General features: G+C 43.4%; 1 protein-coding gene and 1 long non-coding RNA gene across 4 annotated transcripts in view; one reads left to right on the forward strand and one right to left on the reverse strand.

Annotated features, from left to right (window-relative positions):
* PRICKLE3 (prickle planar cell polarity protein 3) overlaps window positions 1–27,464 on the reverse strand; it is a 99,066-nt gene extending 71,602 nt beyond the window's left edge. For all 3 annotated transcript variants that reach the window (XM_063936564.1, XM_063936565.1, XM_063936563.1), the window contains exon 1: window positions 27,392–27,464. In XM_063936564.1, coding sequence (XP_063792634.1) covers window positions 27,392–27,424 — 33 coding nt within the window. In that variant the 5' untranslated portion in view covers window positions 27,425–27,464. The remainder of the gene's footprint in view (window positions 1–27,391) is intronic.
* Window positions 1–27,942, forward strand: part of LOC134948532 (uncharacterized) — a 175,978-nt gene that overhangs the window by 2,803 nt on the left and 145,233 nt on the right. The window lies entirely within an intron of this gene.

Here is a 27,942-nt window from a genome sequence, read left to right on the forward strand (position 1 = left end):
GCCACTGCTGTACCTACCTCTGTGTCATCATTAAGTATACTATCCATCTACATTCTATACCTGTGGTGCATTTTAGTTTTGCAGTTTGCTGACACAGTGACCACCAGTATACTATATATAGCAGTACGGTACGGAAGGCCACTGCTGTACCTACCTCTGTGTCGTCATTAAGTATATTATCCATCTACATTCTATACCTGTGGTGCATTTTAGTTTTGCAGTTTGCTGACACAGTGACCACCAGTATATATAGCAGTACGGTACGGAAGGCCACTGCTCTACCTACCTCTGTGTCGTCATTAAGTATACTATCCATCTACATTCTATACCTGTGGTGCATTTTAGTTTTGCAGTTTGCTGACACAGTGACCACCAGTATATATAGCAGTACGGTACGGAAGGCCACTGCTCTACCTACTTCTGTGTCGTCAAGTATACTATCCATCTACATTCTATACCTGTGGTGCATTTTAGTTGTGCGCAGTATATATAGTAGTAGGCCATTGCTATTGATACTGGCATATAATTCCACACATTAAAAAATGGAGAACAAAAATGTGGAGGTTAAAATAGGGAAAGATCAAGATCCACTTCCACCACGTGCTGAAGCTGCTGCCACTAGCCATGGCCGAGACGATGAAATGCCATCAACTTCGTCTGCCAAGGCTGATGCCCAATGTCATAGTAGAGAGCATGTAAAATCCAAAAAACAAAAGTTCAGTAAAATGACCCAAAAATCAAAATTGAAAGCGTCTGATGAGAAGCGTAAACTTGCCAATATGCCATTTACGGCAGGGAGTGGCAAGGAACGGCTGAGGCCCTGGCCTATGTTCATGGCTAGTGGTTCAGATTCACATGAGGATGGAAGCACTCATCCTCTCGCTAGAAAACTGCAGTGCCACTCCTAGATGGGCCAGGTGTTTGTGTCGGCCACTTGTGTCGCTTAGCTTAGTCACACAGCGACCTTGGTGCGCCTCTTTTTTTCTTTGCATCACGTGCTGTTTGGGGACTATTTTTTTGAAGTGCCATCCTGCTTGACACTGCAGTGCCACTCCTAGATGGGCCAGGTGTTTGTGTCGGCCACTTGTGTCGCTTAGCTTAGCCATCCAGCGACCTCGGTGCAAATTTTAGGACTAAAAATAATATTGTGAGGTGTTCAGAATAGACTGGAAATGAGTGTAAATTATGGTTATTGAGGTTAATAATACTATGGGATCAAAATGACCCCCAAATTTTATGATTTAAGCTGTTTCTTAGGGTTTTTTGAAAAAAACACCCGAATCCAAAACACACCCGAATCCGACAAAAATTTTTCGGTGAGGTTTTGCCAAAACGCGTCCGAATCCAAAACACGGCCGCGGAACCGAATCCAAAACCAAAACACAAAACCCGAAAAATGTCCGGTGCACATCACTAATTATAGTATGTCTAACCTTTTCCTGACCACTTATCTTATTGACATTATTTAAATATGCTTAATACAGCCTATACTATAGTATTAGAACTCGAGGACATACACTGAAACTGGAGGGAGGCAGGTTCAGGGGAAATTTAAGGAAAAATTATTTCACAGAAAGGGTAGTGGATAAGTGGAATAGCCTCCCATCAGAGGTGGTAGAGGCTAAGACTGTAGAGCAATTTAAACATGCTTGGGATAGGCATATGAATATCCTTACAAAGAATTAAGGTTCAAAAAGGGTTGCGATTACCTAAAGGATAAAAAAAATGGGCAAACTAGATGGGCCAAGTGGTTCTTATCTGCCGTCAAATTCTATGTTTCTATGTTTCTATGTTACTATATAGAACATCTACAGCATTAAATATTAATACTGTATAACATGTCCTGCAAAGTGGTAGATTGTGGATTGCATTTGAAAACCCCCCTCTAGAAATCCTGCATTTTCCATTGACAACAGTATCTTGTCTTAGCTGAACCATGTTGATAAATTGGTCCAAAATTGGTGCAATTTGTATTGATAAGAAATGAAAATGAATGGGAACATTTAGTGAAATGTGGTAAATAGGCTCCTTACGGTCGAATGTTTTTAGTTGGTAAAATCCGCATGTCCTTACTGTGCCAGGACACAAAAAGAAAAAAGTTGCATGTCTGTATCAAGTTTTTACACATATTTAACTTACAACTCCCTACATATGGAGATGCGTTACGGGAAAGGGCCCAGCAATCTTTGGCCAAGCAGAGTGAGGGCATGAACACGTAATTACAATTGAGTCAGGCATGGAGGCAGAGGTAGGTATGCTTGGTAGGAGGTGTATTTCCTGTGGTTGCTGATTGATATGGTCATCTAGGGTAATATTCTCTAAAATATTACCAGTGCCACGTGCTAGCCCAGGGAGGCAAAGGGAGATTAGGGAGGTAAATGTGTGGCTTAGAGACTGGTGTAGGAAGGAGGGGTTTGTGTTCTTGGAACACTGAGCGAACTTCTCGGTCAGGCGCCATCTTGGATTGCACCTGAATGAGGAGGGGCTGCGGTGCTGGGGGGGTAGGATGGTTAGAAGTTTGGAGGAGCTTTTAAACTAGGAGCCTGGGGGGAGGGTTTAGCTAGAATCTATGGGACAAACAGAGAGAACAGTAAGGATGGGGGTAGTGAACAACTTGGGGGAGGAGAAGGGGGGAGTGAAAGATCAGCCGGCAAGGGTATCTGCATGGGTATTGACACCGGAATTACTGACACAGGTATGGCCCAAGATATTCCACATTTATTACCTACTGATGATTATTGCACAACAATATGGTATATAGAAAATGATGTCCATAGGAAAAGGGAAGATACTAACATCAGGGGGGAGGGGTATAGATAGCAGTGAGGAAGGCTGTATTAAGTTTGATGGGGGTGGAAAGGGAGGGAGGAGATTAACAGTCAGTAAGAGTAATTCTAGAAAGGCACTTGTAAATATAGATAAGATACCATTAAAACAAACGGCATGGGAGATGCTAAGCTAAGATGTATGCTTACGAACGCAAGAAGCCTATCGGGTAAAATGGGGGAATTAGAATGGCTTGTATCAAAGTCTCAGTATGATATTATAGGTATTACGGAAACATGGTGGGACGACTTCACGACTGGGTTGCGAATTTGGAGGGATATTCTCTTTTCAGGAGGGACAGGTCTACCAAAAGGGGAGGAGGGGTATGTCTCTTTGATAAACCATCTCTAAAACCAAACTTAATAGAGGGTACTTTCGAGGGGGCAGGAGATAACGTGGAGTCGCTATGGGTTGAAATCACAAGTGGGGGCACAGAGGCAAAGAAACTAGTCATTGGCATGTGCTACAAGCAACCAGATATTAGCATACACAATGAGGAACAACTCTTACATCAAATTGAAAAAGAAGCGGGAATGGGGGACATCCTAGTGTTAGGGGACTTTAACTATCCTGATATAAATTGGAGTAACGATTCATGTGTAAAAACTAGGAGCAGCAGTATTTAAATACATTGAAGGATCAATTCTTGACTCAATTAGTTGAGGACCCAACTAGAGGTAAAACTATTCTGGACCTAGTTATTACCAATAATGTGGACATTATATTAAACACTAAAGTTGGGAAGACCTTAGGAAACAGTGATCACTATATGATCACATTCGACATCAGTTTCAAGAAACATAGCTACGGTATAAGGAAGCAACCAAAACATTTAACTTTAGAAGAGCTAACTTCAATATGCTGAGACGGGCACTAAACGACACATCGGAAAATGTGGGATGCTTTAAAAGGGTTGCTTGAAAGCAATATTCACAAATACATTCCCATGAGCAGTAAACGCAGGATTACTAAACACAAACCAATGTGGCTTAATAAGGAGGTCAAGGAAGCAATGGCTAATAAGAGGCATGCTTTCAAAACATTTAAATCTAATCGAGGGGAGGAGTCATTCCGGTATTACAAGGAATGCAATTAAAGTGCAAAAAAGTAATAAGGGCAGCTAAAATTGTGAACGAAAAGCAAATCACTATAGAGAGTAAAACCAATCCTAAAAAGTTTTATAAATATATATACAGTAAAAGGTTAAAGAAGGAGAACGTAGGCCCATTAAAAGATGAATTGGGAGCTTTTATAAATGGTGACAAATGAAAAGTGGAAATATTGAACAATTTTTCCCCCACAGTATTCACCAGGGAGGATGAGCCGGTGACATTAGTGCAAATGACAGTGAAGGTAGTGACTCTTGGCTTGATGCTTGTTTAAGTGAGGAAGTAGTCCTGGAGAGACTAAGTAATGTGAAGATTAATAAATCACCAGGCCCAGATGGTTTTCATCCGAGGGTTATTATGGAGCTTAGGATACAGCTAGCAAAACCCCTATACAGGTTGAGTATCCCATATCCAAATATTCCAAAATACGGAATATTCCGAAATACAGACTTTTTTGAGTGACAGTGAGATAGTGAAACCTTTGTTTTTTGATGGCTCAATGTAGACAAACTTTGTTTAATACACAAAGTTATTAAAAATATTGTATTAAATGACCTTCAGGCTGTGTGTATAAGGTGTATATGAAACATAAATGAATTGTGTGAATGTAGACACACTTTGTTTAATGCAAAGTTATAAAAAATATTGGCTAAAATTACCTTCAGGCTGTGTGTGTAAGGTGTATATGTAACATAAATGCATTCTGTGCTTAGATTTAGGTCCCATCACCATGATATCTTATTATGGCATGCAATTAATTATTCCAAAATACGGAAAAATCCAATATCCAAAATACCTCTGGTCCCAAGCATTTTGGATAAGGGATACTCAACCTGTACTTGATTTTCCATAGTTCAATTAGATCAGGCATGGTACCAAGGAATTGGCGCATAGCTGAGGTAGTGCCTTTATTTAAAAAGGGAAATAAAAATAATCCTGGAAACTACAGACCAGTTAGTTTATCTCTATAGTGGGTAAAATATTGGAAGGCATTTTGAGGGATAGCATAGGGGATCACCTACAGGCTACTAGGTTTATTAGCAAAAGTCAGCATGGGTTTGTAAGGGACAGATCATGCCAAACCAACTTAACTAGCTTCTACGAGGAAGTGAGCGAGAATCTTGACCAGGGAAAAGCAGTGGACGTGGTGTATTTAGATTTTGCAAAAGCCTTCGATACAGTGCCTCATAGCAGACTGATCAACAAATTAAGGGAACTAGGCCTAGGATATACTATTTGTACACGGATAAGTAATTGGCTGGATAACAGAGTGCAACGAGTAGTGGTCAATGGGATGTTCTCCAGCTGGGCACCAGTAGTCAGTGGAATACCACAAGGGTCTGTTCTTGGCCCACTGCTGTTCACTATATTTATCAATGATCTAGGAATAGGCCTGGAAAGCACAGTGTCAATCTTTGCAGATGATACTAAAGTAAATTGTGTAAGGTAATTAATTCAGAAGGCGATGTGGAGTCTCTACGGAATGACTTAGGTAAACTGGAAACCTGGGCATCTAAATGGAGAAGGAGGTTCAATATAGACAAATGCAAAGTTATGCATTTTGGGACAAAAAACACACTTGCATCCTACACTCTAGATGGGGAAAATCTAGGGGTAACTATGGTGGAAAAAGATTTGGGGGTGCTCATAGATAATAGGCTTAATAACAGTACACAATGTCAAATTGCAGCAAAGAAGGCACGTAAAGTGCTTGTGTGCATAAAACGGGGCATTGAGACAAGGGACGAGGATGTAATCCTGCCGCTGTACAAATCATTGGTACATCTGCACCTGGAATATTGTGTTCAGTTCTGGGCACCGTATTATAAAAAAGATATCGGGGAACTAGAAAGAGTTCAAAGAAGAGCTACTAAATTGATTAAAGGGTTAGTCTCTGGAGTAAGAGGAAAGGCTTACTAGGTTAAGGGGTATATTCTAGTGATGAGCGGATTCGGTTTTACTCGGTTTTACTCGGTTCTCAAAACCGAATCTTATTGGCTCACTTATGTCACGTGTTTTGGATAGCCAATAAGATTCGGTTTTGAGAACCGAGTAAAACCGAGTAAAACCGAATCCGCTCATCACTAGTATATTCAATTAAAGTCGGATCCATTCCGACATGTATTTGTCGGAATGGATCTGACAACCCCTATTCAATCCCCATCTTAATTCGACTTTTTCAAGTCGAATTAAGATGGGACGCAGAGGAGGAGAAGGGGGGTGAGCCACGGGGGGACAGCCGGCAGGCATACAGGAGACATCAGTGTTACGATCAGCGCTACCGTAGAGCTGCAGCAGGATGTCACTCAGCCACCCGACCTCACGGCAGCTTCCACCCGGCTCCAGCAGCGTGCTGGAGCCGGGTGGAAGCTGCCGTGAGGTCGGGCGGGTGAGTGACATCCAGCTGCAGCGCTACAGTAGCGCTGATCTCTCCTGTGTGCCCACCGACTGTCTCCCTGCGGCTCGCCCCACTTGCCTCCTCTAGGTCCATCTCATTCCGACATCATTCTGATGTCGGATTGAGATGGTCGAAAATGGGGCCAAAACCTGTCGGATTTGGCCCCGTTTTCGACATCAACATGTGGATCGGCAGCTATTTCGCCGATCCATGTGCTTTTCGACAAGTCGAATGCCTCGATTTGTCGAAAAGCTTTGAATAGGTCGAATCAGGATTCGACCTTAAAGTCGAAAACTGCCGTATTTTCGACAGACGGCAGTTTTCGACTGCAATTGAATATACCCCTAAATATGTATACACTAGAAAAGTGCGACTGAGAGGAGACATTATTAATATCTTCAAATATGTAAAGGGTCATTACAAGGAGCTAGCAGCTGATTTTTTTATTAAAAGAACTCTGTATAGGACACGTGGGCACTCGCTGGGGCTAGAGGAGAGCCAATTCCACAACGTAGGAAAGGGTTCTTCACGGTAAGGGCAATAAAGATTTGGAACTCCCTGCTGGAGAAGGTAATAATGGCGGACTCTGTACATGTATTTAAAAACGGCTATAGCATTTAACATATTGACATTATATTATCTGGGAATGGTAAGAACCATAGCTGTCAATTGGTACTAAACCATTACTTCAGCAGACGCATTATAATATGAACAGATTAACACAGAATACAGGTTGAACCCGATGGGCATTTTTGCCTCTTTTCAACCTCACTGACTATGTAACTATGTATATGTGGGATTCATCATTACTTCATTAGATTGCTGGTATATTAGATCAGTTAAATAGTAGACCCCACTTAACTTTCAAGTAAATAGAAAATTGATTTGGAGATGTTGTGTCTATCTATCTATCTATCTATCTATCTATCTATCTATCTATCTAGAATCACAAAATCGCTGGCACTCAAAGAGACTCATAAAGAAAACACAACTGCTATAGCTTTCAGTCAACGTTTCAGGGCTATGCCCTTTTATCAAGACCTACTATACATACAAAAAAGAAAACATTTATACATTACCAGTGACACCTCGTGTGCAGACAACCGCCGCTCTCCGGGAGACCCGCTGACGTCATGGGCGCGCGCCGGCGCCGGCGACCCGGCGTCTCCAGGGGGCGTGGTGAAGACAATTGTGTAACCCGTAACCATGGGGACAAGTGTAAGGGTACTGGAAGGGAACAAATACAGCAGCCATATGTAAAAGGAGAGCACAGTATGAGTCAAGAGGCAGTATAATCAATCTAATAAAGCAGAAATGGCAATCAACAGGGGTTAGACTGTGCAGAATAAGATATAGACATGAACATACGAATATAGAGTATGCTGATGCCACAAGCCCTGATATACTAGCCAGATATACAATGATAACTAGCATAAATGAATTTGTTAATAAACGAATAGAGACTGATAATGTAACAAATACGATATCAAAAGGGCTATGCATTGAGGACTATGAAACAGATGACACAGACTAATAGCTCATAAGAAACATGTATAAGAAAGCATATCATTCAAACCAAACGGTTTGACCGTTTGGAGGGTATGTATCCAACGGGCTTCTCTTTGCAATAGAAGACGACCGCGGTTGCCACCCCTAGGGTTGTCAGGAACTCCATCTATTATCTTGTAACGGATAGAAGCAAGGTTATGTTGAAATTCTTTAAAATGACGGGCAACGGGTTGGTCAGACCCGCGTCCTTCCAATGCAGCCCGAATGCTGGAGCGATGTAAGGCAATTCGCTCTTTAAATTGTCGTATTGTCTTGCCTATGTACAGGAGCCCACATGGGCATTTGATGTAATATATGACATATCGACTGGAACAGGTGAATGATTGAGTAATGCTGAACCTTTTACCAGATCTAGGATGGTAAAAAGAATCGCCAGTTTCCAGACTGCTGCAAGTAGTGCAACCCAAGCACTTGTAGTTGCCGGCTTTGCGTGAAAGAAAGTGCATTGGCACTGTAGGTTTCATCCTTGTGATGTCGTTATGTACCACAATATCCTTAATGTTTTTTCCTCTACGGAATGACGGTAAGATCCGTGATTTGGCCAGTCTTGGTAGCTGTTTGAACAAATCAATTACCTCGATGTCCTGATCACACAGGATGAGGCACACAGGCTCCATACCTCTTTATTCGTAAAACCTACGGACAGAAACACCTCGCTGCATGCAGCCAGCTTCCACCCTCCAGCACTAAAGTGGGGCTTGCCGTACTCCCAATTCATCAGAATCCTACGAATCTGTAGTGACCGCACAGATGCCATTTTCCACATCGAGCAAATGTCGCGCAAATTCCTCAATAGAGGGTATAAATGGCATCACTTAAAGAAAGCTAAGGAGAGAGCACTGTCACTGGATCGTATGAACCTTCTACAAACTACGACCAAAGAGCAGCAACAGGGTCGGATCCCTTGGCCACAAGATTTCTCTACTTTTAGCGCTACAGCTATGAAAACGGCAAAACGGTTATGGCCTATTCTATCACATGATAAACAGCTACCAAGACTGGCCAAATCACGGATCTTACCGTCATTCCGTAGAGGAAAAAACATTAAGGATATTGTGGTACATAACGACATCACAAGGATGAAACCTACAGTGCCAATGCACTTTCTTTCACGCAAAGCCGGCAACTACAAGTGCTTGGGTTGCACTACTTGCAGCAGTCTGGAAACTGGCGATTCTTTTTACCATCCTAGATCTGGTAAAAGGTTCAGCATTACTCAATCATTCACCTGTTCCAGTCGATATGTCATATATTACATCAAATGCCCATGTGGGCTCCTGTACATAGGCAAGACAATACGACAATTTAAAGAGCGAATTGCCTTACATCGCTCCAGCATTCGGGCTGCATTGGAAGGACGCGGGTCTGACCAACCCGTTGCCCGTCATTTTAAAGAATTTCAACATAACCTTGCTTCTATCCGTTACAAGATAATAGATGGAGTTCCTGACAACCCTAGGGGTGGCAACCGCGGTCGTCTTCTATTGCAAAGAGAAGCCCGTTGGATACATACCCTCCAAACGGTCAAACCGTTTGGTTTGAATGATATGCTTTCTTATACATGTTTCTTATGAGCTATTAGTCTGTGTCATCTGTTTCATAGTCCTCAATGCATAGCCCTTTTGATATCGTATTTGTTACATTATCAGTCTCTATTCGTTTATTAACAAATTCATTTATGCTAGTTATCATTGTATATCTGGCTAGTATATCAGGGCTTGTGGCATCAGCATACTCTATATTCGTATGTTCATGTCTATATCTTATTCTGCACAGTCTAACCCCTGTTGATTGCCATTTCTGCTTTATTAGATTGATTACACTGCCTCTTGACTCATACTGTGCTCTCCTTTTACATATGGCTGCTGTATTTGTTCCCTTCCAGTACCCTTACACTTGTCCCCATGGTTACGGGTTACACAATTGTCTTCACCACGCCCCCTGGAGACGCCGGGTCGCCGGCGCCGGCGCGCGCCCATGACGTCAGCGGGTCTCCCGGAGAGCGGCGGTTGTCTGCACACGAGGTGTCACTGGTAATGTATAAATGTTTTCTTTTTTGTATGTATAGTAGGTCTTGATAAAAGGGCATAGCCCTGAAACGTTGACTGAAAGCTATAGCAGTTGTGTTTTCTTTATGAGTCTCTTTGAGTGCCAGCGATTTTGTGATTCTATCTCTCAGCCGTGACTGACGCAGGGCACCGGAGCAAACTACACCTTTATGCATTGGGAGTGCCATACCGTGTTTTCTATTGTATCTATCTATCTATCTATCTATCTATCTATCTATCTATCTATCTATCTATCTATCTATCTATCTATCTATCTAATAAATAAATATACTATATATATATTTATTTGGTAAATGCGATTTTTTACTAAGACATTATTCTTTTTTGTGCATATGACCGCATTACACTATTTGTGCACAATATAATATGATGTGTTTTACTACATTGTACAAATATGGGACTTCAGTACTTACACATTTGTAATGGGCCCTACACTCTGGACAATTAGTGCGATTTGAACGATGATCGATATGAACGATGATCGATATCGGTATTGGCTTGCAATGAAAAATTGCGGGGACGCGCATCGATCTTCGACGGTGCCTCTACACTAAACAATATAAACTATATAGCGTTCATTTCTGAATGATATCGTTCATAGCGGTCTAAGAGATCGTCCAGTGTGTAGGGCCCATTACACTTGTGTATCCTATACAGGCAGAGACATACACAATGGCACAGCTAGCGTACAGCTGGCATAAGTAACACTTGTTTTGCGTTGTTCGCGTCTCAGGAAGTGCCTGAATCTACGTATGGTACATGTCATGTGCTCCAGTTATAGTTGGGTTGTTGTCCTGCACAGTCACCAATGTGGTATGAGTGACTCTCCAGGTGCGCTGTGCAGCACGTCAGGTGCAGGCCATACAATAATATCAGCTCGCTGCATTATTATTATTATTAGCCTTTATTTATATGGCGCCACAAGGGATCCGCAGCGCCCGTTACACAGTACATAATCAGATGAGCAAACAAGAAAACAGCACTTACAGTAGAAGACAATATAGGACAGGTATAGAAAACCAGGGGTTAGGCACTATCAGTGGGAGTATGGAGTATAAGATAGTGTAAGTAAGAAAAGGAAAGGCACATGAGGAAAGAGGTCCCTGCATTAGAGGGTTTGACCACTTTAAGACAACCTAATGTAATATAATATGACTGGTCAGATAGAAAATAGCATGTCCCCCATCCGTAGAAGCCTGCTGTTACATGAGGCTGGGCCAGATTGCACTGCAGGCAGATCAGTTACAGCACAGTCCTCTAGAGCACAGGTTCTCAAACTCGGTCCTCAGGACCCCACACAGTGCATGTTTTGCAGGTCTCCTCACAGAATCACAAGTGACATAATTAGCTCCACCTGTGGACCTTTTAAAATGTGTCAGTGAGTAATTAATACACCTGTGCACCTGCTGGGTTACCTGCAAAACATGCACTGTGTGGGGTCCTGAGGACCGAGTTTGAGAACCACTGCTCTAGAGCATAGAGTCCGCTGCTACTGGGAGCTGCGGCGTGAGCCAGCTTATGGTATACAATCGTAACAAGCACTTTCCAGGGACAGATTTCCATAACCTGAGGCTATTACTGGAAATCAGGGGCAGGTGGCATCCATGTTACTATGGGGGAGATGTATTAACCAGTGTAAAGAGTGGAGAAGTTGCATATAGCAACCAGTCATTTTATACCTATCATTTTATAGAATGCACTTGATAAATGCTGGAGATATGCCGCTTAGCTTCTATGGGCAATTTCACCACTCATGCAGTTCTTTACTCTTTAAACTGCTTGATACATCTCCCCCTATGGCTCTAACCAAGCCTCTTCCACTTATTTTCTCTATTTTTAACACTGATGCCATACGATGCATACACAGACAGACTACCAGGTTCTAAACCCAGAACACCAGTGATCACAAAGGACACCTCTTATCTGGAGAGCTGCCCTTTGCTGAAATCTTTATGCATACAGTGGGTTATTCAGGGCGTATCATGACCGCAATTCTACGCTGCCGGAGCCAGTGGGCACGCACAGGTTCCATCCTGCATATATGCGTGGCCCGGCATCGTATTGGCTGCGAACGCCTCTACCTGATTAACAGGTAGAGGTGTTCACAGGGGCGGGCAGGGGATACGATTGACCGTTGCTGGGGGTGTGCAGGGAAAGCATGGGCGGGGCGGCTGCGTAATGTCACATGCAGCCGCTCCGATGGGAAAAATGGCGACTGCTGGCCTGCATACGCAGCTTAGCTGCAGCTGCAGGGGGTCAGCCACAATTGCTGTGACTGCAATTTACATTGATGACCGCCAGTTAGCATACTGGGCGGCTTTGCCCTGCAATGGGCGGCCCCCAGCATGCTACAGAAGGGATCGCAGGGATCGTGCTGAATAACCTCCACAGTGTTAATAAATGCCTACATGCATGCTATGAGTGGGGGACGCATCGTATACAAAATGCGATGCTTAATGCATCTGGCCTCCTGTAATGTCTCTGGGCAGTGCCCAATACTGACCAGCATGTATAACTGGGAGCCAACCCGCTCAAAAGGAAATTTTTACACAAAAAAAAACGGATTACGGTTGTTAGGTCAACACAACTTAGGTCGACCACTGAAGCTAGACAATGCCATTAGGTCGACATGCATTAGGTCGACAGGTCAAAAGATCGACATGAGTTTAAAAAAAAAAAAAATCTTATTTTTTTGTATTTTGCATACTTAACGAACCACATGGACTACGATTGGAACGGCAATCTGCCTAAAGCCGAGCCATGCGAGGGGACACAGTGCACTAATTTGGGTTCACCGTCACTTTACGGAGCAAACGACACCAAAACCAGTCAAAAACCTTTTGACGTGCAGACCTAGTACATGTCGACCTATTGTCCCTGTCGACCTAATGCTTGTCGATCTTCCATGGTCAACCTAATGACTGTTGTGTCTATCCAAAGACCCGTACCCCCAAAAAATTATCAAAAACTAATGTTAACCTTTTCACGTGTCAACAATTTCCAGGTCGACATGTTGACAATGTTGACATTTTGACCATTTGATGTTACTGTTGATCCTTTGACCCATAACCCCAGCACCACAGTCAAACCATGCACGTATTTTGTATCAACTCACAGGGCTACCAGTAGGCAAACATAGACAGCTGCCTGTGGCACCAATGATTTTGAGGCATCTGAAGCAATGAATAATGGATAATTGTCACTCATCCTTTGATAAAGCTGGCGGCTTCATGTACGAGCATGTGACGTTCCTGGCTGCTGCACCACCATGTTTTTCTTGGGCAGTGCGTGTGGCGCCTGGTTATGATATCATAGCCTGTGATGTTAGTGTGTTAGAATGCTTAATATTTGTAGACACTCCCTTACTAATATGTGTAAGCCTGAATCTTCAGTGATGGTCCCTGGGACCAGGAAGATGCTGGGAAGTGGGTGGTCCAGTGTGCAGTGTGCCTGGAGTTGGTAATGGAATAAAACAGCATAGCAGTGAACTCACATGTCTCTGTGTCCTTATGACTGGATTTACAAACATATGAACAAAACATGGTGTCAGAAGAAGTTTCCAAGACTGCTAGTGGTCTCAGAGTGTGAAAGAATCCTGCAGAAGTCTGTAAGGCTGTGATACTCAGTGTCTGCAAAGCCTGCCGTGTGCTCCTCTCTTCAAACCGTGAGTAACCATGGATAAACTAGCTCCTCCAACTGGCATGCTGATGTCTGGTAACTTGTCTGAAAACTGGAAAAGATTTAAGCAAAGGTTTAATATATATCTTGCTGCATGTGGAGCTGATACAGAGGCTGACAAAACTAAGGCATCCATTTTCCTCTATGTGATAGGAGAGGATGTGCTGGACATTTATAATAGTTTTCAGTTTGCTGAGGGGCAGAATATGGTGCTATCTTCTTTAATGCAAAAGTCTGAAGATTACTTTGTGCCAAGGAAAAATGTGACATATGAAAGATATAAGTTTTTCACATGTGATCAGAAGTCTGGAGATGGATTTTATCAGTATGTTACAGAGCTGCAATCACTCAGTAAAACCTGTGAGTTTGGTGATTTAAAGGATTCACTGATTAGAGATCGTATTGTCTGTGGAATACCTGATAATGGACTCAGAGAGAGACTGCTGAGAGAGCAAGACCTAACCACTAGAAAAGGCAGTGACTATGTGTAGATCTGCAGAAATAACTAGATTTCAAGCCAAAAAGTTACACAAGGACACTGATGGTGCTGTCCATGTAGTGCAGAAAACAGAGCCAAGCAAACCTCCATTATCAAGAATGAAGCAGTCTAAGCCACAGTCTAATAAGAAAATGTGTAGTAGATGTGGAAATGCTCACAATCCTAAAATGTGCCCTGCTTATGGTAAAACCTGCATGAAATATGGGAGACTTAATCACTTTGTCAAATGCTGTAAAATGAAAAGTGAAACAACCAAAGTGCATGCTGTTAAACAAACAAAGGAATTCTTTGTGGATTGCATTGAACTTTGCAGTGCAGATAAGAAAGAATGGATTGTCCCTTTAACTGTGAATGAGATTGTCATTCCCTTTAAGCTTGATACTGGCGCGCAGGTGAATTTAATATCGTTTCAAGACTACAAGACTTTTAGAGTAAAACCTAAAATTCATCCAGCCAAAGTGAAAGTTACAGGGTACACTGGGGAGGAAATTCCTGTGAAAGGTACATGCTTAGTGACACTGAAATATAAGGGACAACAGTTTAAAACATCTCTACTGATTGTGGATAAAAATGTGCAACCGTTTCTAGGATTAAGTTCCTGTGAGAAACTAAGCTTGCTAAAGAAAGTTTTTATGGTGACATCACAAGTAGAGGATAACTGCAAATCGATGTTTACAGAATACAGAGACTTGTTTGAAGGTCTAGGTTGTTTGCCTGGAGAGCATAAAATAAATATAGACACGCAAGTTTCTTCAGTGATACACCCCTGTAGAAAAGTGCAGTTTGCGCTGAGAGAAAAACTGAAACAAGAGTTAAATCGCATGGAAGCCTTGGGTGTGATACAGAAAGTTCATGAGCCTACTGAATGGGTAAGCTCCTTAGTAACTGTTGAAAAGAAAAATGGACAACTCAGAATATGTCTAGACCCCAGAGATTTAAACAAAGCTATTAAACGAGAACATTTCAAACTACCAACCAGAGATGAAATCATGTCGCAATTTGCGGGAGCAAAATGGTTCAGTAAATTGGACGCATCTTCAGGATTCTGGCAAATGAAGCTAGATGAGGCCAGCTCAAAGCTTTGTACATTTAATACACCAGAAGGTCGATACAGATTTCTCCGACTACCATATGAAATATTGTCTGCTCCAGAAGTACTGTATATTACAAAAAGATACACATGATTTTTGAACATATTCCAGGTATTGAAACAATGATGGATGACATTATTGTCTGGGGATCTACAAAGGAAGAACATGATTCTAGATTGAGACAAGTAATGGAACTTGTCAAGAAAGTGAATCTAAAGCTAAACAAGGACAAATGTGAATTTGGCGTGAATACACTTCCCTTTATGGGGACGTGGTCTCGGATCAAGATGTAAAACCAGACCCAAGGAAAATATCAGCCATAGTGAACATGGAACGTCCTAACAACAAAGACAACGTCAGAAGATTCCTAGGAATGATTACTTACTTAGGAAAGTTTATTTCTCAACTCTCTGAACGAACAGCCTCTCTTAGATGGTTGTTGGACAAAGATAACGAGTGGATGTGGTCACATGAACAAAAAGAAAGTTGGCAAAACTTGAAACAGATCATTACAGAGCAACCAGTGCTAAAATTCTTTGATCCTGCGAAAAGAATAAGAATTTCAGCAGATGCTTCGCAATTTGGCCTAGGCTCAGTGCTGTTACAAGAACATGAGGATACATGGCAACCAGTAATCTATGCATCAAGAGCACTGACAAGTGCTGAAACAAGGTATGCTCAGATAGGAAAAGAACTTCTAGCGATCACATATGCATGTGAGCGATTTCATCAGTTTGTGTATGGTCAAACATTTACAGTGGAAACTGACCACAAGCCATTGGTAGCTATCATGACTAAATCATTACATGACCGTCCCATGAGAATTCAACGAATGCTTATCAGACTACAGAAATATGATGTACACTTGCTGTACTGTCCCGGCAAATACATGTACATTGCTGATACACTTTCTTGTGCTGTGGACAAAAGTGAAGGTTCCAAAAGTCTGATGGATGAAGAGATAGAAGCCTATGTTAATTTGATCGTAGCTTCTCTACCAGTGTCTCTTGCAAGACAAGAACAGATTAGGAAAGAAACTTAGACAGATGACACAATGAAAGTGTTGAAAGATATCATTCTGAAAGGTTGGCCAGCAGAAAAACATGCATGCCCGCTGTCTATCCATGATTATTGGATGTACCGCAGTGACCTTACAGTTGTCGATGGTATTATTTACAAAGGCAATAGGTTTATCATACCTGCACGACTAAGAAAAACTATGCTGTGCAAGATACATGAAGGCCACTTAGGAGAAGAAAAATGTAAGCGGAGAGCGCGTGAAGTTATGTATTGGCCAAGAATGAACCAAGACATAGCACAGACTACAGCTACATGTGAATTATGTCTTACATATAGACCGAAACAACAAGTCGAGCCACTGAGTCCTCACGCAGTGCCAGAGAAACCGTACCAGAAAGTTGGCGCAGATTTGTTTGATTGTAATGGGAAAACGTACATTGTTGTGACTGATTATTACTCTAACTGCCCTGAGGTGAAGACACTACATACAACTACTAGTAAAGCCGTAATCAATTGCATTAAGTCAATCTTTGCAAGGCATGGTGTTCCTATGGAAGTGTTCACTGACAATGGTCCTCAGTTTTCCAGTGCTGAATTTAGACAATTTGCTGATGAGTGGGAATTTGTCCATACTACGTCAAGTCCCCACTATCCACGCTCAAATGGGTTGGTGGAAAGTTCAGTAAAAACTGTAAAGAGTCTCATGAAAAAAGCTCAAGAAGGTAAAGAAGATTTCTACAAAAGTCTTTTAATCTACCGCAGTACACCTTTACAGAATGGACTTTCTCCTGCACAAATGCTGATGGGAAGGAGGATTAGAGCAAATCTCCCGATACATGATGAACTGCTTAATACACATAACTCACAGAAAGGTATTGTGCAAGCACAAGTAGCACCGAGATCTTATACTATACGTACAGAGCGTGGAACGGAAGTAAGAAGAAATCAGGTGGATTTAAGATCTCAACCTAACCATAATGAAGACAACATGACTGAAGAATACCCTTCATCTGACATGTATGATGATCCTCATAATGGTGAACAAACCACGATTCTAGAAAGGTCCAACATGGTAGATGAAACACAGACTGTGTATGAAAGACCCAAAAGGGGAATACGCAGACCTGAGAGACTCATTGAAACGTGTTAGATGATGTTTTTAATATGACGTTAATTGTTGCATTGAAGTGTACAGGGCTTATCTTTAAAGAAAAGAGGATGTGATATTAGTGTATTAGAATGCTTAATATTTGTAGACACTCCCTTACTAATATGTGTAAGCCTGAATCTTCAGTGATGGTCCCTGGGACCAGGGGGATGCTGGGAAGTGGGTGGTCCAGTGTGCAGTGTGCCTGGAGTTGGTGATGGAATAAAACAGCACAGCAGTGAACTCACATGTCTCTGTGTCCTGATGACTGGATTTACAAGCATATGAACAAAACATAGCCCACAGCATTCGCTGATGAGCAGAGGAAGGCAGCCACCCCCGCCCCTTGCCTGCTAAGATAATAAGTAATGAGGGAGGGGGTGTAACACTCAGGTAAAGTGGAGTGTCACTTCCAGGGAGGGGAAGATGATGGTTAAATATCTCCCAGAGCCAGAGCAGGCTGTGAAATCTAATATTAATAAAAAATGACTCTGCGCTATAGCACAACAGTTCATGCATACCTAGGGGCCTATTTAAGTAGTGGTTTGGCCACGTAAATTTACACTAAATTAAGTAACATGGTTATTTAATAAGTATCTTATGTAGCAGATATCGAAAGAGACATAAAGGGGTCGATTCAATTCTCCGACAGTTGAACAGGGCCAGGAATTAGCTCCCGGTGCTATTCAATACGGCGCCAAGTGACACTCAACTGTCGGGAATTCTTCTCTCACCCCCGGGGGATGCGAGAGGAAATCCGACAAAAGTGTTGCCGCGCATCCGGCGCGAGTCTGATTCTGTCGGGAATCAGCATCGCGGCGGGGAGTTAAGTCGAAGAATGACCGTTCTCCAGACAAATCAACCTGTTAAGTCCAGGAGAACGGGCATTCGCCAGCTTAACTTGAGCTGAATTGAATAGCGACGGGAGCTAATTCCCGGCACTATTCAAATGTCGGAGAATTGAATCGACCCCAAAGTGGGGAAGTTGCCCATAGCAACCAATCAGCTTGTAACTGTCATTTTATAGACTGTGCTAGGTAAATGAGAGTTAGAATCTGATTGGTTGCTATGGGCAACTGCTCCCATACCCTCCAACGTGACCCATTCCATTAGGTACAAAATGCTCTGTTCCTGGACTTTGCTGTTAATTTCTTATTGCAATCACCTGTGAATAAACACCTTTCTTATCATTTAACTAGTTCAACACAGGTGATGGAAATCATAAATTAATAGGGAAGTCCAGGAACAGAGCATTTTGTACCTAATGGAATGGGTCATGTTGGAGGGTCTGCTGCTCCACTTGTCTCTTTTGCAGGCCTGTGAGAACTTGCCATATGGAATGCGATATGAGCTGTACTGACTATAGTTCAAGCAAATCATCGTCACTGACTGTGGGCCCGATTCAAAGTTGCAGCAAATGCAATTTCCAATTTGTACGCAGCGGCTGTGCGTAAATATGCAAATGTCGCCGCTGCCTGGGTTTGTACTGGGACGCCCACCAGCGGAGACCTTACAAATCCCAGTGGCTGCGTACAAAGACGCAGTATTTGTCGCAGAACAGTTGATTATCTAAGCTCCGCATAACCCTATATGTCATACTTGCCTACCTGACCCTCTCCATGAGGGAGAAAATGCTCTGTTCCTGGACTTTCCTGGTAATGGATGATTTCCATCACCTGTGGTGAAACGCCTTTCTTATCAATTAACTAGCTCACCACAGGTGATGGCAATCATACATTACCAGGAAAGTCCAGGAACAGAGCAATTTTCTCCCTCATGGTGAGGGTCAGGTAGGCAAGTATGCTATATGTTTGCGGAGCATGGCTGCAGGAAGTGAGGTGCTGGAGCCATTGCAGCTGTGTATGGGATTGCAGTCGCAGGCTGAGACATCCCCCAAAGCCGTTACGACACCCCTGCATGTGTCGCCAGCCCCCATTACCTCACACAAACGGTTCCTGATTGTCAGTCACTTTCCAAACACACGCGCAGCGGCAAAATAATCGCCTTGTGCCCGTGGAATTATCCATACTGCACAATGACATGTCTCTATCTGCCTGTCAGCCCAATGCTATTGTTTTATTGTACAGACCTTATAAGGCAATAGGTCTGTGAACGCGACATGATGAAAATTGCGTAGCTGCAAGGCCGGATGAGACATCACAGTGCCCCTGCAATCTCCCGGTTCTCAGCTTTAAGTATATGGAAACTGTAACCATAAACTGTAATTGGTCAAAGACACCGGTAAATCTGGTCCTGTGAATGTCCCGAGGGCACATTCCCTTTTATCAGATGTCAGGTATAGATCAAAGCCGAAACGAGGCGAGACGTGTAGTGTAAAGCGCAGTTGTTTGGCAGCTGCTAATGACTTGGCCCTGCCAGGTCCTCGTCATAAGGTCATTAATCTGCCCTAAGAAATGATGCAGGGCATTAAATAGTTAACTATGCAGTCCATTGTAATTTATTTGCTGTTAGGCTTTAAATGTAATAACGAAGCAGCTCATGATTAAACTGTGGGGGTAATTCAGACCTGAGTGCTAGGGTGCGTTTTTTGCATCCCTGCGATCAGGTAGTTGCCGCCTACAGGGGGAGGGTATTCGCTGTGCAGGGGTGCGATCGCATGTGTAGCAGAACTGCACAAACATCAGATTGTGTAGTTTCTGCTCAGCCCAGGACTTACTCAGCCGCTGCAATGATCGGGGCCGGAGCTGACGTCAGAAATCCTCCCACAAAACGCCGGGTCCCTCCTGCGTTTTTCCGGGCACTCCCTAGAAACGGTCATTTGCCACCTACAAACGTCCTCTTCCTGTCAATCTCCTTGCGATCGCCGATGCGCTCTGAATTTTTGGCACCATCCCGTCGCTGACCGGCGATCCCTGTTGCTGCGGTCCGTTGCGCCTGCACATTGCGGTGCATACGCATGCGCAGTTCAGACCTGATCGCAGCCTGTGAGAAAACGCACAGCAGCGATCAGGTCTGAATCGGCACCTGTATCTACAACATGGAGGTGCCCATATTGTAGGATGAATTCATAAAGTAAACCCTTCCATTCACAGGGAACAATCTAGGGATGGCGATCGACAGGTTATCCATCGATGATCAATGGCCCCTGATTACACATGCACAGACCACAATATTGGATCTCCGCAGCCGATGTTTGCCATCGGTGAATATTCACTATGGTATCGCATCGATGATTTTTCCCCGCATCAATGATTTCTAACCTTCAATTTAGTGGTCTTTGGCCATCTCTAGAATGTAGAGAATGATATATTATACATCAGTGAGGCACGAGGTATCCAGGTTATAATGACCCAGTGCAAGGGATTTTGCAGTATATTTTTTCCTGTATGGGTTCCATCAGTAGTCTGTGTGGGGAGTTCAATTTAGCACCATGGACGTAATTTACCGTTCTGGATTTGCAAATCATATCTATCTGCATTGTAAGTTTGTCTTGCTACCAATAGAGGTGGACAACAAAACTTGTGATGACACTGTTACCATAACTGGCCAATAGGTGCGCAGTCCTGTATTGTGGTGATGGTTGGTACAGCCCCGTGACAGGGCGCCGCTGAGCCCTGTGCTGAATCCATTCCCTGATGGCTCTCAAGCCGTCATAACTAAACAACCCGGAGGGGTGTGGATCATCAAATCGACAGTGTCTAGGTCGACAATGTTTAGGTCGACCACTATAGGTCGACAGGGTTGGAAGGTCGACAGGGGTTCTAGGTCGACATGTGCTAGGTCGACAGGTCAAAAGGTTGACATGAGTTTTTTTGGGAGTTTTTGTGTCGTTTTCTGCGTACAGTGACCGAAGTTGAATTAGTGCACCGTGACCCCTACACGTGGATCGTTAAGTATGAAAAAAAATTTAAAAAAGGGAAAAAAATTGAAAAACTCATGTCAACCTTTTGACCTGTCGACCTAGCACATGTTGACTTTCCAACCCTGTCGACCTAGTGACTGTCGACCTATAGTGGTCGACCTAAACATTGTCGACCTAGACAGTGTCGATCTTCAGACCGGACCCCACCCGGAGAATGGGAGGGTGGGTCACATACATCCGGCTCACTAGCTGCTGCTCCAAGCATCTTACTGGCACTCCAGGAGGCAGAACAGCTCCCATGGCACTAGGGGTCTACTAACTAAGCCTTGGATGAGATAAAGTAGCAGCCAATCAGCTCCTCACTGCCATGTTACAGGCTGTGTTTGAAAAATGACAGTTATTAGCTGATTTGCTGGCACTTGATCTCCGTCCACTTTATCTCAATCCAAGGCTTAGTAAATAGACCCCATAGTGTCTCTCCCCACACAGCGCGGTAGTCATGAGCACAAGCGCGGCGCGGAGGGTAAGTACGGCTGGTACCACTGACAGGCCATCCTTCCCGCCCTGGGTTGGTAACACGTCGCTTGCAATTGAATCCCCCCCCCCTGTTAAACGGGATACCAGTGAGTCGTAATATGTATAAAATACCTCCTCACTTCATGGGATGTGTCATACAACATTACGGTTACGGATAAGTCTATGGGGCATATTTAATAACGAGTGGAATTCTTGTTATCCCTCTTTATGACTAAATCTTTTTTTTTTTTTGCAACTTGTATTATTGGTTTCCAAAGGAGAAAATACAATCAAGTAACACAACATGAGCAGACACCTATAATAAATAGGCATCAACAAATAGTAGAGACCGTATCAGAAATCAGCACACATATAATCAAATGATAATAAACATTGGGGCAGATGTATTAAGCCTGGAGAAGAGATAAAGAAGTGATAAGTGCAAGGTGACAATGCACCAGCCAATCAGCTCCTAACTGACATTATTCAAATCCGTAATGATTGGCTGGTGCGTTATCACCTTGCATGTATCACTTCTTTATCCCTTCTAGAGGTTAATACATCTGCCATTATGTGATCATTCTCGTAATGTGTAAAATAACAACTACCTAGCAATAACAAGAAGCTTCGGGAGCAGAGATGTACAGTAAAAGTACAGGGCCAGAACAGCTAAGGTCAGCAGGAAGTGGAAATTATATTTATTACCAGTTATTTATATAGCGCACACATATTCCACAGCGCTTTACAGAGAATATTTGGCCATTCACCTGGGTCCCTGCCCCAGTGGAGCTTACAATCTATATTCCCTACCACATGTACGCGCACACACATTCACCTTAGGGTTAATTTTGTTGGGAGCCAATTAACCTACCAGTATATTTTTGGATTGTGGGAGGAAACCGGAGTACCCAGAGAAAACCCACGCAAGCACGGGGAGAATATACAAACTCCACACAGTTAGGGCCATGGTGGGAATCGAACCCATGACCTCAGTGCTGTGAGGCAGTAATGCTAACCATTACACCATCCGTACTGCCCTAAATTATATGTTCATTACTAATCTTGAACGGTGCTCCAGGCAATCAGCTCCTGTCATTTTTCAGACACACGACCGTTAGTAGACAGCGCAATTTAAGATCAGTAGCGGTTGATAGCAAGAATATAACTCATCATTATTAAATATACACCTAGATTTTAGGACTCAACAAAATAAAAGAAAGCCTGTTACAAAAGATTCTACCTAACCCAACACTAAAAGAGAGTGATGTCTAGAGGGACTTACATTGCTCATTGTGCTAGATCTTGGTATCAAACTTTCTTATGATTCTACAGAATCTGGAACTAAGTACCAAGAATCAGGTAGAACTTAGTTATATACTGATTTGCTCATGGGGTGAAATGTCTGAGGATCGGTGATGCATATCTGTCCACCCTTGTGATTTTCCCAGGGCTGTGTAAAGTTCTAGCGGATAATAGTGACATGACATGCCAGCTAAAAGTGTGACCTATATGGTTATGGTGTGGGTCTGATCTGCCCCGGATCCGGCTTGGTTCAAGGTATCATGAGTCTAGCCTAATTTCAGTACTATTGAAAGGCACAGTGTTTCCGGGTCAGCTGTCTGACGTTACATGCAGCCGCTCCAACAGGAAAAATGGCGCCTGAGTGCCTGCATGCGCAGCCTATCTGCAGTTGCAGGGGGTCGTCCACAATTGCTGCAACCACAATGTAAATTGCGGTCGCAGCTGGTGACCGCCATTTAGCACTGGGCGGCCTTGCCCTACAATGGGCGTCCACCAGCATGGGAAAGAACGGATTCCAAATTCTGCTTTCATTTGCAATCTGTACTGAATAACCCCCATTTTATTTTATTTTTTCAAAAGACAACTAAATACAAAAAAAATATCTTGGTTATATAAAGAACACCATTCACAAGTATATAGTTAAAAGTTAAAAATCCTATCAAACCTTATCAGATCAGGCTCTTTTCTATTCATTAACGAATATGAACGGGGCCATTACATATGGGGGAGATGTACTAAGCCTGAACAGTGATAAATATCACTGTGATAAAGCACCAGCCAATCGGCTCCTAACTGCCATGTCACAGGCTGTGTTTGAAAAATGACAGTTAGGAGCCGATTGGCTGGTGCTTTATCACAGTGATATTTATCACTTTTCAAGCTTAGTACATCTGGCCCAGTATGTGGAAAAATATTTCTACCTGCATGTTTTAAGTAGCTGGACCGTTCATCATTAGTGGCCTGATGTGACCACTGAATATTCTGTAACCTCCAAAAACTGATAGTTTATGAGAACTGGTGCCATCTTCAAATAGCGCTAGCTACGAGAGCACTGCCCCTTTCTATTGGAAGGAGTTTGAGAGTGTGAAGAGTGATCCATTTGGATCCCTCTGCTTCCTCTGTTCCTTTGGGTGCCCATACGGAAACTCAGTTCATGCATGCATACTTACAATATAAACTTTTGCAGCTGCATATAAGTCCTCATAAATCTTTGCTGCAGTCACGCCAAACAGCCCCTCTTGGTACGCCAGGTCGCGTGAGAATCTTCTAGCGTCGGGCGTCTTTTTTGCTTGTTTTTGTCAAAAATATGTCTTAGACGCAATGCAACATGACTAAGACGCATTTTTGGCAAAAAAAGACGCCCGATGTTAGTAGAGTTATAGGCCCTACACACTGGGCGATAATACTCAAAGATATGAACGATCTCGTTCAATAATGAACGGTATGTTCATATCTTTGAGTGTGGAGGCTCCAGCGATGAACGATGCGCAGCCCCGCGCTCGTTCATCGCTGGTGCCCCATCGGCTGTGCATGCAGGCCAATATGGACGATCTCGTCCATATTTGCCTGCACTTCTATGGAGCCGGGTGACGGGGGGAGTGAAGAAACTTCACTCCCCCCTTCACTGCCCCCCCCCCCCCCCCCGCTGCTGGGTCGCCCGTCGGCCGTATCCGCCATCGGGCAGCTTGGCGGCGGATCGCTCAATGTGTAGGGCCCTTTAGAGTTAGATGTCACTCACGCCAGGCATCCCGCACTGCATGGCATATTGAGGCTGGATGTGAGGACACATCTGTACTTATTAGTGGTGAAAGTGGAAGTGCTAGGGATTGCAGGACAGCTACTTTTCGATTAAGCTGTCCTGCAACCGGAGCAATTGAGAATTGTTCTGGCGCTGAATTCACCGCCTCAACTTGCGGCAAGTTAGACACTTAATTACCAGAACCGCAATGGGACTTGCTAATGAATCGGCCCCTTAGCACTGGTGTAATCTCTAATGGGAGTGTGCGGTGTACACGGGCCCCCGGGGGTCCCACACCGCAGACCCCGCACCCATTTTTTCAATACTTATCCTCCAATGTCGGCAGCAGTAGCACTGCAGGAAACACTGGAAAAATGGTGCGGCGGTCATTTTCCCGGCGTTTCACTTATGTGCAGTAGGAAAATCACTGGGAAAATGCCCAGGAGAGCCACCTGAAATTTGGGAGTCTAGGAGTGTTGGTAAGTATGATCTGAATTATGAGGAGTAAGATCAGAGATCTTAGGGATAATTAAAGAGCATGTGTGTGGTTTCCGGATGCGTACTTGTAGATATAATCTTCTTATTGAGTCTGTGAGGAGGTATGGAGATCATACACTTCTGCTGGAACCAGACTACAGCTGCCACACTAGACGAGAAGTTACTCTAAAACAGTAACTTCCCAAATCAGTACAACGGGGTCACTGACGTACCTACTATAACTTCTTTTGCATTACAGAGATACATGTCCTTAGGCCGTTGTGTGACATTTAAAGCTATAGTTTATGAAACATAAATTTCCTTTTAACCTAAATCCTGTGGATCAGATGATTCTACAGAGCAGACATTTCTAGAAAAATTCTACAATTCCACTCATATCATAGTACAGTATGTGTCACAATGATGGATCGCTATTGGTTCTAGATCTTGTTTCACTTCTTATGGCATAAATGTCTGAGCAGGGCAGAAAGTTATCCCATGTCCTTTCTCTTTGAGTAAAACAAGGATAATTCTGTGTCTGACCATGCTTTGGGTATCATGGAATGTTTAATGCAGGCATGTCCAATCTGCGGCCCTCCAGCTGTAGAGAAACTACACATCCCAGCATGCCTTGACACAGCTTTAGCATTCTCTGACAGCAAAACTGTGTCAGGGCATGCTGGGATATGTAGTTTCACAACAGCTGGAGGGCCACAGTTTGGACATGCCTGGTTTAATGCCATGCAGGTATTCTCCTTTCACGGGCAAATGACTACTCCACTGCTTATGTCATGGCCATTGCACGCACCTCTGAATCAGGTTGTTTGGGCGCTCTTTGTGAAGTACAGAACAAGGGATAAACTTGCTAAGGTGGGAGTTTTTTAGAACGGGTGATGTTACTCATAGCAACCAATCAGATTCTTTCTATTATCGTCTAGAAGCAGCTAGATAAATGTTAAGTAGCTATGAGCAACATCAACAGTTCTAAAAAAAACTCTCACCTTAGTAAATTTACCCCAAAGTAAAGATTTGCACTATAGTATAGGAAGACTTATATTTTCCTCAGAAGACTGGAAGAACGTGTTTCATCCGATTCTTTTGATGGGACAGATTTTCTAGACACATTTTGCACAATGTAGGTCCATCCTTCAAACATACAACAGGACCATTATAGACAGGTCCAAATGTCTCCTCCCCTCTTGCTTAGTTAAGCCATAAATGAAGTTAAATTGAGCAGTATTTTAGAACATAAATGGGAAAGTTATATGTAAAGAAAGAAGTAGCACTAAAGTCAGGTTGAACTTTGAGGTGACGCTCAGACTTGTGCACATCTGTGAGCCCTGCTAGTTGGCAGACATGTCTCCCCAGAACAGGGAGTTGTCCGGTAGCCTGATTTGCGCCGGGATGACCATCTGGAGGCACTGATGCCGAACTAAGGCTTTGTGCCGCATGCATCCAGGACGCTTCGTAAATGAGACCCAAGGAGTAAATGCTAAAACCCCTCAAAACAAACAAAAACTAAAAACAACCTATCACAATGGGTAAAAAGGGCTGCTGGGGCACTTCTAGGCCTGTAAGAACATCTGACATATCACATCATCCTACCAACTACACCGATCTTAAAACATAACGTATTTAATGCTTTCGGTTATTGTGGTTTTACAAACCCAGATCCAGACACAAGAATAACACTTCCCAGGGATGAAGCTCAAATCGTACTGACAGTGCTGTGTGAGTGCTTAATTACAGCCATCCATGTCTGGATTAGGTGGGCATTACCCAGGTTCTGGATGGCACTCTTTAGGTAACAGCAGACGTAACTCACGGCACTGCTAGCGACTGTCACTAATCTGCTGTTGGTGTCGTTTGGTGACTTTATCCAACGGTAAATAGTAATATATTCACACCAAACCAACATGAAGAACAGGAGTGAAGCACAAACTAGGCGCTGATGCTTTCTGCCCAGGAGACGATTCATCATTTTTGATGATGTGCCTCTGGTGAAAGGAGTGAGGGCGAGACTGCGGCACACATGCCTGTGCTTGTGAGTGTCTCCCAGACAAAGAATAAAAGGAGATAACCAGTATATAGACACTATACCGAATACCAGACGCAGCTGTCCACCTTACCTGAGACCGATATCTTCTGGAACTGCGGAACATCCTCACACTCTGGATGCCTCCTGATGACTGTTCCTGTAACTCTTTCCTGGTCTTCAGTTCCGTTCACCTGAAACCAGACCCCACCCCTACACACAAGACAGAACCTCCCCAGGGGGAAAGGCAGCCAGCCCTACCTGGGAAACAGAAGACAGGCACTCCTAGCCTGGGAGAGAGAAAGAGAGAGACACCACCCCCGGAAGCAGCTTTCATATTACAGAACATAGATCTCTCGTTAACTCTTCAGTGTCTGGCCATAGGGATTTTAATGCAAATTGAAATGAATGTCAGCGGCCACCTGTTTCCAAGCCTCCAAACTGACATCAGATAGGGACAAAACATTTTTTCTTGTTTATACGACATTCACTGAAGACTTTGGGTGTGGATTATTAGATCTACACTAAAAAGTAGAGATGAGCGGGTTCGGTTTCTCTGAATCCGAACCCGCCCGAACTTCATGGTTTTTTTCATGGGTCCGAGCAGACTCGGATCCTCCCGCCTTGCTCGGTTAACCCGAGCGC

Source organism: Pseudophryne corroboree, chromosome 8 (assembly GCF_028390025.1).
Source record: "Pseudophryne corroboree isolate aPseCor3 chromosome 8, aPseCor3.hap2, whole genome shotgun sequence".
Classification (NCBI taxonomy): domain Eukaryota; kingdom Metazoa; phylum Chordata; class Amphibia; order Anura; family Myobatrachidae; genus Pseudophryne; species Pseudophryne corroboree.